General features: G+C 40.2%; 1 protein-coding gene across 1 annotated transcript in view; it reads left to right on the top strand.

Annotated features, from left to right (window-relative positions):
- The window catches only part of Rnf169 (ring finger protein 169), a 57,738-nt gene that overhangs the window by 9,633 nt on the left and 29,937 nt on the right, over positions 1-18,168 (top strand). Inside the window, exon 2 of the mRNA XM_021658988.2 lies at positions 16,302-16,375. Within this exon, the coding sequence (XP_021514663.2) occupies positions 16,302-16,375 (74 nt within the window). The remainder of the gene's footprint in view (positions 1-16,301; positions 16,376-18,168) is intronic.

Below are 18,168 nucleotides of genomic sequence, written 5' to 3'. Positions count from 1 at the left end.
CAGATTTAGGCTTTGTTCATTACAGACAGGAAAGTTTTTGGAGGTAGAATTAGCATTTATGGAATTTACTTTGCCTATATGCTAAGGCTTTATACTGTGTTTAATGGGGGATTTCTACCATGTGTAAGGCATTGGACTAGGTTCCCTGAAAGGGTAGACTTGAAAGCAAAAATGTGAAAAAAAGGAGGGATGCTGAGGGCACAGTGATCTTTTTGCACTTAGTACGCCTGTTTCATTCTGCTTTGGAAGAATAAATTCTAAGAAGCTTTAGGGGTGGCGAGAGATGTGAACCTAAAGGACTGTGTTTGCGGGTTGTCCATTCCGTTCTTTCCAGTGGGACTGGGTGGCACTGCTGTAAGGACACAGGGAGCTGCTCCGTCCCAGCTTTGTGTTTTCAGTGCAGTGCATTAGGTATTTGGAGTTTTGAGATCCTTAGTTCTCAGACTAAGGAAGTGTAGACCTCTTTTGCACATGGTTATGCTCATCCTTTGAGCTGTTTTGCAGTTTAGCCATCCTTGGGGAACCTAGAGGCCTGTTTGGGCACTTTTAAAAGCATTTGGTACAGTAGTTGGATGAAAATAACCACCACAACAAAAGACCCCAGTAGAATCGGCTGAAATGAGAACTGAAAACTGAAATGAGTTTAGTCTTTGTGAGTTTGTTGTAGGGGAGCAGAGAAGTCAGTAGCTGTGGGGTAAGAGCTCAAGAATCTTTTCTTTTTAAGACAGTCTTTAGCAGATGCCTTCCTTTTACAGGGAGAGATTGATGGTGCCAGAGACTTTGAGTAGAGAAAACTCAATGTGAAAGTTTATATTTTTATTAGATAGTTCAACAAACATTTTTAAACCACTGAATAACACTTGGTACCTTTTTTCTTTTGTTATTATTATCATTTATTCAATTTGTATCCCAGCTGTGGCCCCCTCCCTTGTCTCCTCCCAATCCCACCCTCCCTCCCTACCTCTTCTCCCCCTAGGCCCCTCCCCCAGTCCACTGATAGATACTTGGTATCTTAGTTAGGGTTTCTGTTGCTGTGAAGAGACACCATGACCATTTCGACTCTAATAAATGAAAACATTTAACTGGGGCTGGCTTACAGTTTCAGAGGTTTAGTCCATTATCAACATGGCAGGAAGCCTGGCAGACATAGTGCTGAAAAGGAGCTGAGAGTTCTACATCTTAATTCAAAGGCAGCAGAAAGAGACTGTGTGTGCCACGCTGAGTGAAGCTTGAGCATACAAGACCTCAAAGCCCAACTCCCTAGTGACACACTTCCTCCAGCAAGGCTCCACCTACTCTAACCAGACCACACCTCCTAATAGTGCCGCTTCCTGTGGGTCTAAAGGGCCAGATTGCATTCAGACTACCACACTTGGATACATGCCTTGGATACATCACTGTGGTCTGTTATAGCCCTAGACAGTGAGGCAGATCCAAGCTTTTGTAGCATGTATGGTACATGCTAGTGCATTTATAGAATGCTTTGTCAGGGAGGTAATGTACTTCTCTCTGGGTTAGAAGAAAAGCTTTGGAAAGGTATGGGTAGGGGAGCATCATACAACAAAGAACAAAAAGTCTATTTTAGGAAGAAGAAGCTGTGTGAAATCACGTGTAGTTGAGGTATGACGTATTAGGAATAGTGATGTGGTGAGAGCTGGGGACAGGTACTATTTCAGGAAGTGTTGAAGATATACCTGTAGTGGTAGGTTTGTGGTCGTGTTGAATAGATCTTGGAAGGCGCTGAAAGCTAACACAAGTTACTCAGCAGGAGGATGATAGGGCCACATCTCTTTATTCAGAACTAGAGAAGCAATGTTGTGGATAGATGGAAAGGCAAAGAGTTTGAGAGACAGTGAGGCTGTTTGAATATGCACACAAGCTGTCTCAAGTAATACTGGAAGATTAGATGAGATAGCTGTTCAGATAGAACCCTTTTATGGTTAAAGAATCAAGCCAGCAAGGATGAATACTGGAGGTATAATCTAGGAAGGGATACAATTGAGCCTCAACTCTTTCTAACTTAATCATTTTGTTGATGACTGTTGTCTTAGTCAATGACCTATTGCTCTTATAAAGGAAAACATTTAATTGGGGCTGGCTTACATTCAGAGGTTTAGTTCATTATTGTCATGGTGGGGAGCATGGTGGCAGGCAGACATGGTGCTGGAGATTCAGCTGAGAGTTCTACGTCCAGATCAGCAGTCAGCAGGAAGAGAGAGAAACACTGAGCCTTGATACCTGGCTTGAGCATTTGATATCTCAAAGCCCACCCCCAGTGACACACTTCCTCCAACAAGGCCAGACCTCCTAATAGTGCCACTCTCTATGGGCCATTTTCATTCAAACCACCACAATTGTAAATGATGTTTTTGCCTCACATAGCAGAAATCAAAGTCTGTTGTTCCGTGGTGGTGGTGAATGTGATGCTGTGGGTATGTTGTTTGTTAGCCCTGGATAAGAGCTCTGAGCCCCAAGTCCTTCATCTTGGCTGCTGCTGAGCCCTGTGCCTACTTTTGATTCTGTGACCTCTTTAATCTTACCTTTCAGTGATGATCATTGCAGGTTGCCTAACAAGAAAATGGTTTATTTGGGGCCATTTTTAGATTCAGTGTGGAAGTCTTACTGCTTGACTATTTTTACGCCTGCTTTTGCAAGTCTGTTGACCTCTACTGTCCCTCTTTGACTCGGGAGTTGGCAAACGATGGCCAGTAGGTTAGACCAGCTTCTCTGCCTTCTGACAGTGGTGCCTGCCCTTCCCATTCCTGTGCTCTTCCGCTGTCACTCCTAAGTGCGGCACTTGGTTATAAGATTCAGTTGGTAGTTGCATACTCTGTATAGCTGTTATTTCTGCAGTTGTTGAGATCCCTCTTTAGGACCTTTTATTGATTGTCTTAGCTAATAAACCATATTAAAACTCTTTGTGGAAGATCCCATACCTTTTCTTTTTGTGTTTTCTCTTCCATATCACTTCCCCTTTTCACTGCTCATTTCCTCTTTAACCTCCTAATCTCTTGTGACTGTTTCCATTGTACACACACACAAACACACACACACTCCTATGTTAGCATTTTGATATTTTTTTTTCCTTTTGTGAATTCTATTGTCACCTTTTTCCCTCTGCATGTCAACTATCTAGCATACTCTAACAATGGCTTTTCATCTTATTAAAATAATATCTTACATTAGAGGGTGTTCTAGTTACTGTCCAGTCCATTGACCTCTTATACGTACTCAATAAATAAAATTTTTAAGTGCCCTTTTCTTAGTTTGCATTACTGTTGCTATGATGAAACATTATTACATTTTCATATTGTTGTTCAGCATCAAAGGATGTCAGAACAGGAACACAAACAGGGCAGGAACTAAGTCTAAATAAGAAAATGTTTTACAGCTGGACCTTATAGTAACATTTTCTCAATGAGGTTCCCTTCCAGTAAATGACGTCAGCTTGTATCAAGTTGTCAAAAACTACCCAGGATAGCCCTTTATATAATAGTACATTGTCTGGCTATACATAATTAGTCAAACCATTCTCTCCTTGTTTAGCATAGAGGTTATATATACTTAAAAACTTTTTATTGGTTCTTTATGGATTTCACATCATGCTCCCCAATCCCACTCATCTTCAACCCCCTTTGTACCTACCCTCCACCCTTGCAAACTCCTCCCCAACAGAGAAAAAAAATCTCATTGTGGCCAGCTTTACTGTGCTGCCCAGGCGAGGTGCAGGGCCTGCTTTCCTGAGGACTGCAGCAGGGGAGGGTCAGGACCAGCTTTCCCACTCTGAAGACCTGTGGAAGTTGTTTTTCATTTTATACTGAAAATCTTCTTTTAACTTTTAAATTATTTACTTACATGCATGCATGTGTGTGTGTGCCAGTGTGTGTATATGTGTGTGTGAGTGTGTCTGTGTGTGTGTGCATGTGTTGAAAGAAGGCATCTTGAGGAGTCAGCTCTTTCCTTCTATCATGTGGGCCTTGGGGGCTCAAACTCAGGCCATCATGTTTGATGGCAAGCATCTTTGCTATGCCATCTTGTGGGCCCTGAAAATAGTTTGCATAAAAGTGTTTCTGTTCCAGCTTTTCTTAGATACATTCCTAGAAATTAAATTATTGTATCTGAGGTTAAAAACATCATATAAGTTCTTGGTATGTGAGCTGTGGAAGTTTTGATTTGTGATTAATGCTTTACCAGGGGATGGTTTAAAAATATAAACAGTGAAATTGAGAGTAATGGTAATTAGATGTGTTCAGTCTTATAAACTGGTAGGGCCTCTGTCTCTGTTACTGCATTCACTCAGTAATAATAGCTTCAACTTCACGTCCTTCCATCCATATCGTCACTCTGAGAGGAGTTTCGTGACACGTTACCCAGCCCCCTTAGATGCAGAAATGCATTGTTTTATGTCTAGAACTAATTCTCAGGCTCTGGCCGTGCCTTTTGGCCTCCTCAGCACTTGCTTCCATCCCCATCATCTCCACTCAGCATTGCTCTCCATTGCTGTCCTCTGCATCCCGTATCCCACCCTATCTCACAGTGTACGATTAGCCTTCTTGTCTTTGCCAGTATGTTTTCTTGATACCTGCCATAACACACCTCTTCCAGGGAACCTGGTCTTCTTTTTTATTATGTCAACCCCTGTTCGTCCTTTCTTCTTCCTTCAGATTTATTTGTGTATCTACGTTTGCCTTATGCTGTACTTCATCTCATAAATTGAAAAAATAATTTGGTCTCATTTGTGCTTTTATCATGAAATCATGTTTTTCTCACAGTGCTTATGAAGTATGTAGACTTTAAATTCTTCTAGCTACACTGGAACAGATTGCAGCAGACAAAAACTCCTGCTGAGAATAACTAGAAGAGCCTTATTTAAAAAAAAAAAAATCCACATGAGCGCACTGTAAGGTTGCCAAGGCAGCCAGGACTTCAGACATTGTGGATTCTTGGTGAGGGGAAGAAGCAGCTAGTAAGAAGCAGAGTCAGACATGCTGTCCTCATGAGCCTGAGGAGATAAAACGTGTGTCAGGCAGCCAGACCTGAGAGGCCAGGACCCTAGCACATCCCTCCCCCGACCCCCACTGACCCTTGGGGCATTTGCTGGTTAAAGTGGGTAGGATAAAATGCTGGGGAGCCTTACAGAAGCCACCAAGAAGCAGGAGGTCTTTTAGCTTTCCTTCAGTGCTGAGGAAGACAGGTGTGGTGAAGGCCTGGGGTCCTGGTTGGACCCTGTGGGGTGTGTAAAGGGCAGAGTAACGTTTACAAACCAGAGACTACAAGCAGTTTTGAGTCTCTGCATGTCCTTCTGAGGTTGTGGGTTGGGTTCTTCTCATTCTGACTAGTGTCAGGGGAACATGGTGAGCCCTTGGTAGGGAGATGATTTTATTCAGAGCTGCTGCTTTTCAGGCACAGTGGGTGGCATCTTACCCAAAAGTCACAGGCCAACTAAGAAGCTAGGATAAAAACAGACATTGTAGGAACAACTGTTAGAGAAATGGCGTCCCAATTATTTAGTAGTTTTTGTCAGTCTCAATTTGAAGGTCGTTCAGATTGTAGTCTTCAGTGCTGTGAGGGATCTGCAGAGAACATTCTTGTACATAGGTCTTTGCACACACAAATATCTTTAAGATACAGTGTCCTGTGCATGCCACCCCAGTCTCTGTGAGTTCATAGTTCATGTGTGGGTTAATCATATCAGTTTAGAGGGCACTGTTTTCTTGGTGTCCTCCATTTCCTCTGGCTCTGATACTCTTTCTGACTCCTCTTCTTTGGGATTTTCTGAGGCCTGAGAAGAGGGACTTGATAGAGACATCCCATTTAGGGCTGAGTGTTCCAAGGTCTCAGCAATGTGGTCTCTGTATTTGTTCCCATTTGCTGCAGGAGGAAGCCTTTGCTGATGGTTGAGCAAGGTAGTAGTATTTGGTTTTATCCTACCTAGGTCCTGGGGTATCTACTTTTAGATTTTTGGCCGTCCAATCAGTGTTGAGTATGGGTTCCATCTCGTGGAACTGGCCGTCAGTCAAATTAGACATGGGTTGGTTACTCCCACAAGGTTTGTGCCACCATTGCCCAGGTATATCTCATAGGCAGGACACCAATACAGATCAAAAGGTTTGTGGATGGATTGGAGTTTGTTTCTCTTTTGGTAGTGTACAGAGTACCTTTTTGTACCAAAGATGCTAGAACATAGGGGAAATGCTCTATGTAGGAAGAGCCTGACTTCTCCATGTTTAATGTGTTGTGTGGGTGTTATCTTCAACATTGGGGTCTTGCTGTCAGCTTGTGGAGAGCAACCTATAGACTTAGCAATTGCCTGGGTTGTTTGGGGGTTCACGTGGGAGCCTTTTGGCCAACAACTCAATTAGATATAATTCAGTCTGGTACTGGAAGCTTCATTAACTGACGAAAAATGGCCAATTAGGTTGCTGTCACCCCCATTATTTGGTAATTTCATTTAGATTGCTTTCATATATGTTAATTTTAAGAAGTTTCTATTATTAATAGGTTTTTATACTAGCCTAGGGCCTGCATGGGTCTGTACCAGTTGGGGTCCTGAATCAAAAGGGGAAGTAGACGCATGCCCCCTCCCATAACTCAGAAGCTATCTTCAGTTAATAGCCACTGGCAAATACAAATTTAGTTTCCTCAAAGGGAGTCTCACTGAGGAAAATGATTCTTAAAGAGTAGACTGCATGTCCAGTGATGGCCAACAGAAAGTGAACTGAACAGTGTCTTTGGACATATCTTTTTAATTTAATTTAATTTTTAAATTAAATATATATTTACTTTAGTATTGTTGTTTTTTTCAAGGTGGGGTTTCTCCATGTAGCCCTGGCTGTCCTGGAACTCACTCTGTAGACCAGGATGCCCTCAGACTCAGAGTTCCACTTGTCTCTGCCTCCTGAGTGCTGGGATTAAAGGTGTGCACCACCACCGCTTGGTGCAATCTTATTGGTTTTTTATTTATATATGTATTTTCTCTCCTTTTTATCCGATAGGGCCTTTGTGTAGATATTATGGCTTCCAGTTTAGTGTTTTTATGGGATTCCAGAGTATGCGAATAAGTGGGTCTCTGTTTCCTGTATCTTCTCTTGAGCTCTTTCCCTTCTGTTTGTTTTGTTTAATTCTGACGTGTTAGTTTTTTAAATTTTGTTTTATTATTATCCTATAGAAGCTTGTTTGTTTTCTAATGAGAGATAGAAAGGGTGTGGGTTCCATTTGGAAGGGGAGGTAGAGAGGAGCTGGGAGGAGTAGAGGGAAACCATAATCAGGATATATAATGGGAGGAAAAAATTTTATTTTCAGTTAAAAGAAAGATACAGTTTCTTTACCAACTCTTGTCTGAACCAAACTTTGTGATATTTGCCAGTCTGCTACATTATTTTGTTTTAATGATTTTTATAGTTTGTATAACCTACACTGTAATTTCCTTTGCTTTGTGGTGTGTGTGTGTGTGTGTGTGTGTATTTTAGTATGTGAGAGCACAGAATGTGAATTCAGATTAACTGGGTTTCAATCATTGTTTTCTTGCAGCCCTGGGACATTAATAGTTAGTTGGCTACTTTTAAAGGATGGTTTAATTTTAACCTAGCACAAGGAGAGTGATGAGAAGAGCAAGAGTGGAGGGTTGAGAGCATTTCAGGCAAAGATGTGGAGCAGAACTTGGTTTGTCCAGGAGCCATACACTGCTGATGTAAGGAAGGAGTGCGGTGACATACACTGCAGAGGTGGTAGAGACGGTGTCCCATGGCAGTCTCTTACATTGCATTGACCTGTAAGTGGTACAGAACCAACTCTGGTGGTCATAGGCAATTATCCTCTTATGTCTGATGAGAATGAAAATACTCACCAGTTAAAACATTTTCCAGTACATATTAATCTAACCATGTATTTGCATGGTGGTAAATAACTCTCCAAATACTTTTATAGCCTACAGCCTTTTGAATTCATTGTTTTGTATCATGTCTGTAGTTCTCAGATGTGGTTGTACTGTTATAAAATTATAAATGAAGAAATTCATGCCAAGAGATTTTTTTAAAAAAACATTGTCTTATAGACAAATAGAATATTCGCATTAAAATCAAAGATCATAGGTCTTAAGACTCAATAAATCCAAAATTTTCTTTTATTCTTTATATTCATAAGAAATAAAACTTTTGAGTGGGGATACTGAGGCATGTCCAGGGACTAGAGGACAATTGACTTTGGCCTTCGGGATTGGTGAGCTAGCATCTTTCAGTATCATGGAGTAAAAATAAAGTTCCCTTTTGGAAGGTCTAGAGAGATGGTTCAGTGGTTAAGAGCACTGGCCTCTTTTGCAGAGTTGAGACCCCACTTGGCAGCTCATGACTATCTGTAACTCCAGTGCCCTCTTCTGGCATCCACAGGTACCAGCTTGGTACACGGATATACATGCAGACAAAACACCCGTACATAGTAAATAAAAATTTTAAAAGTACTGCACTGAGTGTGGATGTTTTGGTAGTGACGCTGGGCTTGGTGCAAGTAGCAAAATGTCTGCCTGCTAGTTGATTTGTTTTTATTAACAAGTCCCCAGTCACCCTGCCTGAGAGGATCCCTTTTGAAAAGGACCTTTGAGGGTGTTTTTCTGTTCTTAGAGTTTACATTAGACTGAAGTAAGTCCTGTGTGTAGGTCACTGACACACAGGTATGTATCATCCTGAAGAAATCTTGTCCCTTGGGAGTTTCTCTTCCTGGTATGCACAATAGTCAGAGTCAGAGGGCAGGCATCAGGAAATTCTGTCAGCTCCTGGATTCCTTTATGAATGGGGATATTCTGTGGTCTCATGCATCCAAAGCTGTAAAGGAAGGAAGTGTGATTGGTTCTTCTTGTGCGACTGAAGCATTTGGGAGTCATTGAACAGTTGGTAGATGCTTTTCTAGATAGACATCTTTAAACAACTAAGCAACAAAGCCCCATGGGATTGGTAGTGTGTGTGTGTGTGTGTGTGTGTGTGTGTTTAACTAACTACTCTTTATAAGAGAGGGTTGTATTGCTTTTCCTGTTGGCTTGGACATCTTGTTCCTCTGTTTATAATAGTGTTGCTGGCATTTTCAACTTCAGGTTCCTCTTTAGGGGTGGTAGAAGCTGACATATAATTCTAAGCAGATTAGGGAATGTGGAAAGATTATGTAAAATCTCACATCAGCAGATGCAAACCATCTCACAAATCCTGGAGTGGAATGGTTCATACTAACTGGCAATGTTTTGTGGCCACTACAAGTCTACATTCAACTGTGAAAGAATGATTTGAAAGAGCAGCTTTTGGACCAGCAAGATGGGTCAGCAGGCAAGGTGCATACTGTCAGCCCTGATCACTTGACCTTAGTCCCTGCGATCCTCATGGTGGAAAGAGTGCTGACTCCACAGGTTGTCCTTTAACCCCTGCAGGCACGTAGTAGCCCACATGTCCTCCCCCATACCCCACCTCATAAGTTAGTAAACAGTAATGAAAGATTTAAAAGGGGAGATTTTGCTTTTTTGGCCTTCGCATTGTCCTGTCCGTTTTCTTTATATTTATCCAGGCAAATTTAAATAGCACACTTCATAGAGTTTTAGAGGCATTGTTTTGATGTTATAACTACTCTAAGCCAAATAGCATTTCACCTATAAGACTGAACTGTAGTGAAGTTTAACAGAATTTAGAGGAATATTGCCTAGGGAACAAGAGTGAATTAAAAGTTGATACTGAATCAACAACCATGGATGTGTCTATTGCTATTATTTCTCAGATATAAACTGGGACTTAAAGAATTTTTAAAGCCAGGCATTTAGTAATCTACATTTATAACACTAGCATTCAGAAGGCTGAGGCAGGAAGATCTCAAGGTTAGCCTGGGCTGTACTCTGTGTGTGCGTGTGCTCACACCACCCACAACCTTAGTTACTCACTAGGAGCACTTATAGGATTCAGCATGTATTTGAGCTCATAGCTATGATCTAGGGCAGTGAAATAATACTGAGCAAAATAAACAGGAAACACTTTTTGTAGGACACAGTCTGGAGGAAATTAGGTTCAGGCTTCCTAAGTTTCTCTCTGTGGAGACACGCAAGATGTGTATTATTTCCCCAGCAAAGAAAGTAGAGCAGTGTGTCAATGTTGCCAGCCACGGAACTTGATGGAGGCTTACTGCCTAGATCTCTTATCATGAGTGGATCACATAGACTTTCTGCCAAGCAAGTACCAAGATTTTGTACTCAGCAAGTAAGCAGGTGTTTCTAGAATCAGTGAGGAGCTGTGACAAACCATTCTTACCAGTAAGTCAGGGAGGGTGGGAGACTACCTGAAATCCAAGTTCAAGGCGTCAGCCGGAGGTTAACTTGTTAGGCGAGCCTTTATGACAGGCAGTTAAATCTGCAGTGTCTTACATGTTTCTATTGAAAAGCTTTCATTTTGTACTTTTGAGACAGCATCTTATTGCATAGCCCAGGCTGACCTTGAACTCTGTATGTAATTTGGGCTGGACTGGAAATCACAAAGATCCTTCTCCTTCCGTTTCCTGAGTACTGTGGTTACAGGGATATGCTACACTGATGTGTCGAGTGCAAGGATTCTTTGTTGACTGCTAACGCTAACACTACTTGTAATTTTGTTATGCTGTTCTGTGAGGTAACTAGTTTTTAAAATAGCATTATCCTTTGTGGGGTTCCCTGCAGTCCTCACAGCTGCCATGGAAATGGTCCAGGTGAGGGAAGACTGAGACTCAGTTCAGCCCCACTGAGCTGAGATTGCCTCAGACTCTCCAAGTTTGACCCAGTTACAGTCTACAAACTTTGAGAATCTGACACCAGTTGCTTTATTTTAGCTAGATTTAAGCACAGCATGATTTTGGAAAAAGTTTTCTGATAACAGTTAACACAGTCCCATGAGTATAACAGAACGCAAGACTTGTTTACATTGAAATTCTTTACGAAGTACATCTGTCTGGCTTCTTCCACAGAGATAGGTACTATTGACTCAGAGATAGTGCCCAAGATTTAGGGTCTAGAGAGAATGACTGAGATAAACATAATGGCTGTGGGTGTCAGGATTGGCCTGGCCCTAAGGTAACACGGGAGTCACTTAAGCTGTTAGTATGCACAAATGACATCGTCAGATAAAGATGGGTTTATAGCCTAGAAGCAATACTCAAGATTGAGGAGGAAAGGGTCTGGGATAAGTAAAAACAGAAATTTTGGGAGATATGGGCAGAGCCTGTCTCAAAAGACAGCAAAGGATCACCAGGTTATAAACTGCATCCTTTCTCAACATTCCAAGAGAACAAGTAAAATCTTCCTTTGAAGAAACAAGCCTGCATGTTTCAATTTTCCTGGCTTCTGCGGGGCTGAATGTGCACAAAGACCTCTTTATAATACCTTCCTTCCTTCCTTCCTTCCTTCTTTCCTTCCTTCCTTCCTTCCTTCCTTCCTTCCTTCCTTCCTTCCTTCCTTCCTTCCCCATCTCTCTACAGTACTTTTAAAAAAATATAGAGATGGTGATTATTTCTTCTTCTTCTTATTATTATTGTAGGGTTTTATTATGTAACCCAGGCTGGCCTCAGACCCAAGTTTCTCCTGTCTTACCCTTTCGAATGTTAAGATTACAGGCAAGGGCTGACATGCTTGGTTTAGCATTTTAGATTTTTAAAGCAAAATCACGTTATTCTAACTCGATATTAAGATGATTTATGTCAGTTCTAATGTTAGTAAATATATGATGGCACCCTACTCTTCTGATTTCAAACAAGTCATAGGCATAGGAAGATAAAAGCCAGATCTTAATAATTGTGGTCTAATTGCCTATGAAATAGCGTGGCCAGTGTTTTGATTTGTATTTGATACATGAGGAGACTGGGGCAAAGAGAACCTTTGGTGTTTTAAAATACTTTCATTTCATTGTCAGAGCAAGTGTTTAAACCTGATATTATGTCTTTTGCACGCTCGCAGGGTTCACTCAGCATTTGCTGAGTTCCTGCTTAGCCTTATCTGACTTTCTTAATGACTACGCCAAAGTGAATTTAGCCTTTTGTGGAATATACATATAAAACAGCCAGATCTGTGTTTTTTTTTTTTTTTGTAAATTTAACTTGCAAATAAAAGCAAATTATTTTAAAAAGCATCGCACCACTAATATCAGCTATAATCTTATGTTTAATAAATTGTATGCTACTTTGAAATAATTTATAAATTCTTTTAGCTCTCCTTATACTCATTTGATCTTTATAGCCTATAGTGGATAATACCATTAAGTAGAATTATATTTACTATTATTCTGATTATATAGAAGAGGGAATTGATCCTAAGATCTGAGGCTCTGATTATTGCCTAGGAACCAATTTTAAATTTATTATTTACAAAATAAAGATATTTACTCTTGAGACTTGAAAAGTTTATTCATTTTTGAAGTTAGTATATACTAGTTATACAGAATAATAGAATTCACTAAGTGCTAAATAGCCAGCAAGAGCTGTTTTAGACAGAATTACCTAAGCTGTTATTTCTACCCTGCTGTTACCAAAGTGTTTTTATTCTCTTGTGTTGGATAGTAGTCTTATTTATAAGCCCGGATAAGATTGTTATGTTGTGCCTCAAAAATACATAATTTTTAAAAGTGAACCTGAGAAGATTGTTATGGTTTGTATCAGAAGGAACTATGATAGAGTTGATTATATTTTGGTCCCAAGGTCTTTCAAATAGGAATCAAAATGCAGAAGCCATAAAAGAACAGTTTGAGGCTAGGCATAGCAGTGCACACCTTTAGTCCTAATCCCAGCGCTTGGGAAGCCGAGGCAGGTGGATCTCTGAGTTCCTGACCAAGAGCCCATCATGGAAGAAAGGGAAGGAAAGAGGAAGGGAAAGGAAAGGAACAAGGAAAGGAAAGGGAAGGGAAGGGAAAGGGAAAGGGAAAGGGAAAGGGAAAGGGAAAGGGAAAGGGAAAGGGAAAGGGAAAGGGAAAGGGAAAGGAAAGACAAATTGAGTAATAGACTATGCAAGAACACCCATCATAAGCAGAGCCCACATAAAGGATAGACAGGAGAAGCTGCTTTTCATATGGTGTGACTTATGCAGGGGGCTTTAACAGGAAGATGAGCTTCTGTAAGCAATGCAGGAACCAGATCTCAAAGGGGATGTGACTACTGTAGCCTTGTGGGAAGTCCTCAGTGTTCCTCATGAAATATCTATAGGAAATGTCAGTGTTGCCAACACTGAGGTGTGCTGAACAGACGGCAGCTTCATGCTGAGCTGGTGGGACTAGAACCCAGTGTACTTTTAGGAAGTTGGTTTATTATCTGTTAAAAAAACATACTCATTTTTGGCTCAACATTCACTTGCCAGCAGTTTGGCCTGTGAATAAGCAAGTGGCCGTGTAAAGGAGCATATGTGTAATAGTAGTTATTGTAGTGTTAACAGTCACTGCAGATTGAAGCCCAGTTCAGACTTGCATTTAGGTCCTTTCTTTTTCTTTTTTTTTTAATCTTTCTCTTTTTCTTCTTGGTTTTACTAGCTCCTGGTTTACTGTTTATTTCAGAGTACTATATGAAAAATAGAAAGAGCTAAAGTTGTAATAAACAGAAATCTACATTTGCAATTTAATCAGAAAAGAAATTCCATGAGAGAGCATATTGGGTAACAGCTGGCACTCGCATAGCTAGAAAGCTCAACTTGGAAAATGGCAGCCAGTGTTAAAGATGAAAGTCTTTACTGTATGGGTTCTTTGAAACTGGAGTATCTTGGAAATATAGTAAAATATGAATATCTTAATTGCTTCTTGTTTTCTTTTAAGCAATACATACTTTATTCATTGGGTTGATACACATAAATATGATTAAATATAATCTTTGATTGCATATTTTCACTAACATTTTTGGTTTGCCCAATGTGTATTTTTAATTGTGGTATATTAAATTTCATATTTAAATTTAACATTTATAATTTTACATAATTTCTCCTTAAAATTTTACTTGTTCGCTATGTTGTATATTCATACAGGTTCATGACTATTACCTTTTTAATGAGTATTTTATGTTTAAGGATAAGTAAGTAAAAATAGTTTCCTTTCTGTCCTTGTGATAAAATACTGGCCCAAACAAGTTAAGGTAGAGAGAATTATTTCAAAAGCCTACAGGTTAACCTGTAACGAGAGGTGAAGGCAAGAACTCAAGCAGCAACTTGAAGCAGAAGCCATGGAGAAATGCTGCTGCTTGCTGGCTCAAGTACAAATTCATGCTTAGCTTCTGTATGCGGTCAGGGAGTGGTGCTTCCCTCCTGGACTGGACCCTCCTGCATCAGTTAACACTCAAGGCCATCTCCCACAGGTCAGCCTGAAGTCAGTCCTTCAGGCTGTGTCAGTTGACATTTGACTTGGAACAGGAAGAGTTTGTCAGGAGGGCACCGCTGCAGTGCTTTTTGTAGTAGGGGGTCGTGATTGGCCTTAATTTTGGAAGCTCTCTTTATAGTCCTATTAAAGTTTTTCTTCCAGCTTTGCCATGCATTCATGGTGCTGCGGTAACCAGACCATTTAGACCACAGTAGTCTACCGAAGGTGTAGCGTGGGTGTACTGCCTACGCTAATGTTTCTGTGGAAGTTCTGAGTGATGCGTGAAGGAGCTTACTTGTGATAGCTTTTCAGTATGTGCATCCAAAGTACCTCTTAGAAAAGGTTTATTTTCTGTCATGAGTGTTGGTCTGCAGGTATTTATGCATGTAACATGCATGACTGGTGTCTGTGGAGGTCGGAACACAGGGTTGGATCCCTGAACTGGAGTTACAGATAGCTGTGAGCCACTGTGTGGGTTCTGAGAACTGAACCCAGGTACTTTTAAAAATGAGTTTTTCTTTGCTTTGAATGGGTTTGCTTCTAAGTAGAGTGTGCTTTGGGATATGACAGAGATAATCACCAGGAGTTGAAGTGGGTGAAGGTGATAGATTATTTGTCTTCCAAAACTGAGGGTGGAGTGTTTTGTTAATATGTGGGAGAACTTTTAAGTCCCTGTTTCTGTATCTTTATATGGCCTACTGTTTCTAAGTATGTCCTTTATCCTTCAGTATTCTTTCTTTTGAAAATATTTGAGACAACTGAAAAAGGACAAAGGCTTTGAGGAACTTAGTTTTTCTAGAACCGATATTGGGAAGTAAAGTTATCCATAAATTGTAAAATTATTGCTATAGGTAGAAACTAAATAAGTGTGTACTTCTCCACCCTTTTCAGACCTAGATTCTTGCTCTGTAGTCTAGGCTATTCTTGAATTTATAGCAGTCCTGCTTTTGGAATTAACAGGCATGTACCACTGTGTTTGATGCTATATGAGATACCTTTTATTCCTGTTCTAGATTGTTATTTTTATTGTCCATTTACATAACTGCAATATACTTTATGCAACTTATAGACCTTATGTCTTTGATTTAGGAATATATACAGAAAGGAGAGAAGATAGAATTTTAGATGAGAAAACAGTATACAAATTTTAATGTATATGGTTTCTGTTTTGTGGTTAATTAGCCAAAGGTCGAGCAGTGTAGTAATTTTGAAAAGATGATCAGTTAATTGAGCACCTTGAAAAAAGTGTTGGGAAGTAGTAACTTTCTTCCATAGTCTTGTGAGCGCCACTGAAGGCTTTGAAGGTTAAAGAAAGTAGGTTACATGCTGGAAAAAAAAAAATATATATATATATATATATATACACACACACACACACGTGTGTGAGTGTGCGTGCATGCGTATGTGTGCAGGCTTGTATGTGTGCATGTGATATGTGACACGGGCTTTAAATACAATTTTCTTTGGCCTTTTGGCATATTTATCATCGAGCTCTTTCCTGACCACTCTATATAAAATATACTTTCTCTTCCACCCTACATTAATTTACTATCACTACTCATAATATATTCTTGCTTGTTTACTTATTTTCTGCTTTTCCACAAGATTGTAATTCCATGGCACAAGGACTGTATATGTTCATGTTCTAGTGCTTAGAATAGTCCTTATTTATAAACTTTAGTAAGTATTGATTAAATTAATTAATGACTATTAATATTCAAATTAAGATAACCGTAATTTGAGCCAGGCATGAAAATACAAGCCTCTAATCCCAGTGCTAGGGAGGCAGAGGCAGGCAGATCTCTGCATATCCAAAGCCAGCCTGGTCTACATAATGAGTTCCAGGATAGCCATGTGAGACACTCTATTTAAAAAAAAAGGATAACCATAATTTTTTATGTGATTTGTAATGTGGCAGTCAGTGGTAGGACATTGTCATGGTTCCTTCCTACAAAACTATTAAAAAGGATTTTCCTTTTCCTCCAGAGTTTATATTCAGAGCACCAATCAAATTAAGCAAACCCGGAGAACTTCGTGAGGAATATGAATGCCTGAGAAAGGTACAGTGTACATATTAACATGACATTTATTTTCTTAAAGTTAATCGAAATATTAACATTAAAGAATGCATACTTTTAATTCATTGGGTCTTTAAAAATCACAATTCATAGCCTGTCTTTCTTCATCCTGTTTTATACCAGCCTGGATAGATTTACAGTTACACTAGATGTAAACGTGGGTAAGAACCTTTGAGTTGTCTTTTCGAAGGAGGAGGGGTAGCTGATGGACCTGTCACACTCCCCAGGGAGAGGTGTTCTCCACACTTTGTTTGGCCCTTGCTAATAACTGTTTGTGTAACTTTTCCTTGCAAGCACTTCTAGGTACTTGTGGGTGCTGTGATTTTTATAGCTTCTATTTTAGTAAGTACTCCAGGAGAATTGTTAAGGAGGCCTCAGGACATATGAAAAAAATCTCATAACTATGAAATATTTACTATTGAAAAGTCTTTTAACCATGTTATCATAGTCTTTTTTTTTTTTCGATATTGGACATTGAACTTAGGGCATGGTAGATGTTCTCTGCCACTGAGCTCTGGCTCTAGTCCATAACTCTTATTTCTTTTTATTCTTTAATTTCAATTTGTTGAAGATTGGCCTGTAGACATTTGATGTAAACAACCATCCCAGTCCTCCCCTGCACTACCACTGCTCTCAGGCTCGTAAATGTTTGGGTAGTAATTCTGTATGTGGGCATTTGCTTTATAAAGGTGAACGATCTACTTAGTCAGAATCAGACATTGTCATAGAGCAGAGGCAGATGTAGGGATTATGGATGCCTGGAAGAATAGCTCAAGGAGGAAAGAGGTTATTTTGACTGGCAGTATGGAGGGCCACAGTCCCTCTTAGTGGGAGGGGCATGGCTGCAGGTGGCCCTGTGGTGACAGAAGCATGGGGGCAGGTGCTTGCTCATATTTTAACAAGTGAGACAGGAAGTAAGGCTGGTCAGACACCGCAGCAGCCCACTTCTTCCCTCCAGGCGTGTGTAGACACACAAGCAGCATCTTCAGTGTAAATGGTGATATGTTTTTATTATTCACATTGTTATTGAGCACCTGGTGTGAGTCACGGGGGGGGGTACTCATCAGAATTTAAAATTTTAATGTCATAGACCCCTGCTGCTAGGGAGCCCGGGAAGTATAGCATTTTAGCAGGTGTGTAATTTCCTGAGTAAAATCAGGATTTCCTTAGTAAGGAAAGCGTGGTTACTGGCTGGGAACTGGCATGTCTGCTCCCTGCAATGGAGATGAGACCAATATTAGAAACTTTTTGGAGTAAGCAATGTTAAGTTAAACCACAGTTAAACTTTTGCTAAAAGTTTAGTAGAAAGGGTAGTAGATTTGAAGATAGATACAAGAATGTCGTTAGAGTTTACATGTTTTGTTTTTGAAATACAAGTCTTCCTATATACCTCAGGTTGGTCTCGTACTCAGTTCTTCCGCCTCCCAAGAAGGTGAAATTATAGATAGATGGCACTGTGCCCAACTAGTTACAGCTTACATTGTGGATCTAGGTTTATTTAAGAAGGGACTTGAAAGCATAACGGGCAGTGAAAAAAATGAGCTGTCAGTTTTGATATTGAGAACTGTAGAACATAGGGTCACTAGCATAGGAGTGAAGTTGAAAAGCTAGGGTCTGGTGATCTAAATGGCTTAAAAGGAAGGTGATTTCAGAACCCATTTTGAAACTTCCTCTCTCTTTTCTTTCCTCTTCTTCCCCTTCCCTTCCTTCCCCACCACCGCCCTCCTTCCCTTTACTCCCTTACCCCCTCCTCTCTCTGGGTATGGGTGTCTTAT

The sequence above is a fragment of the Meriones unguiculatus genome, chromosome 14, assembly GCF_030254825.1.
Source record: "Meriones unguiculatus strain TT.TT164.6M chromosome 14, Bangor_MerUng_6.1, whole genome shotgun sequence".
Lineage (NCBI taxonomy): Eukaryota > Metazoa > Chordata > Mammalia > Rodentia > Muridae > Meriones > Meriones unguiculatus.
Note: the sequence above shows the minus strand (reverse complement) of the source record. Positions and strands in the feature narration are given on the sequence as shown.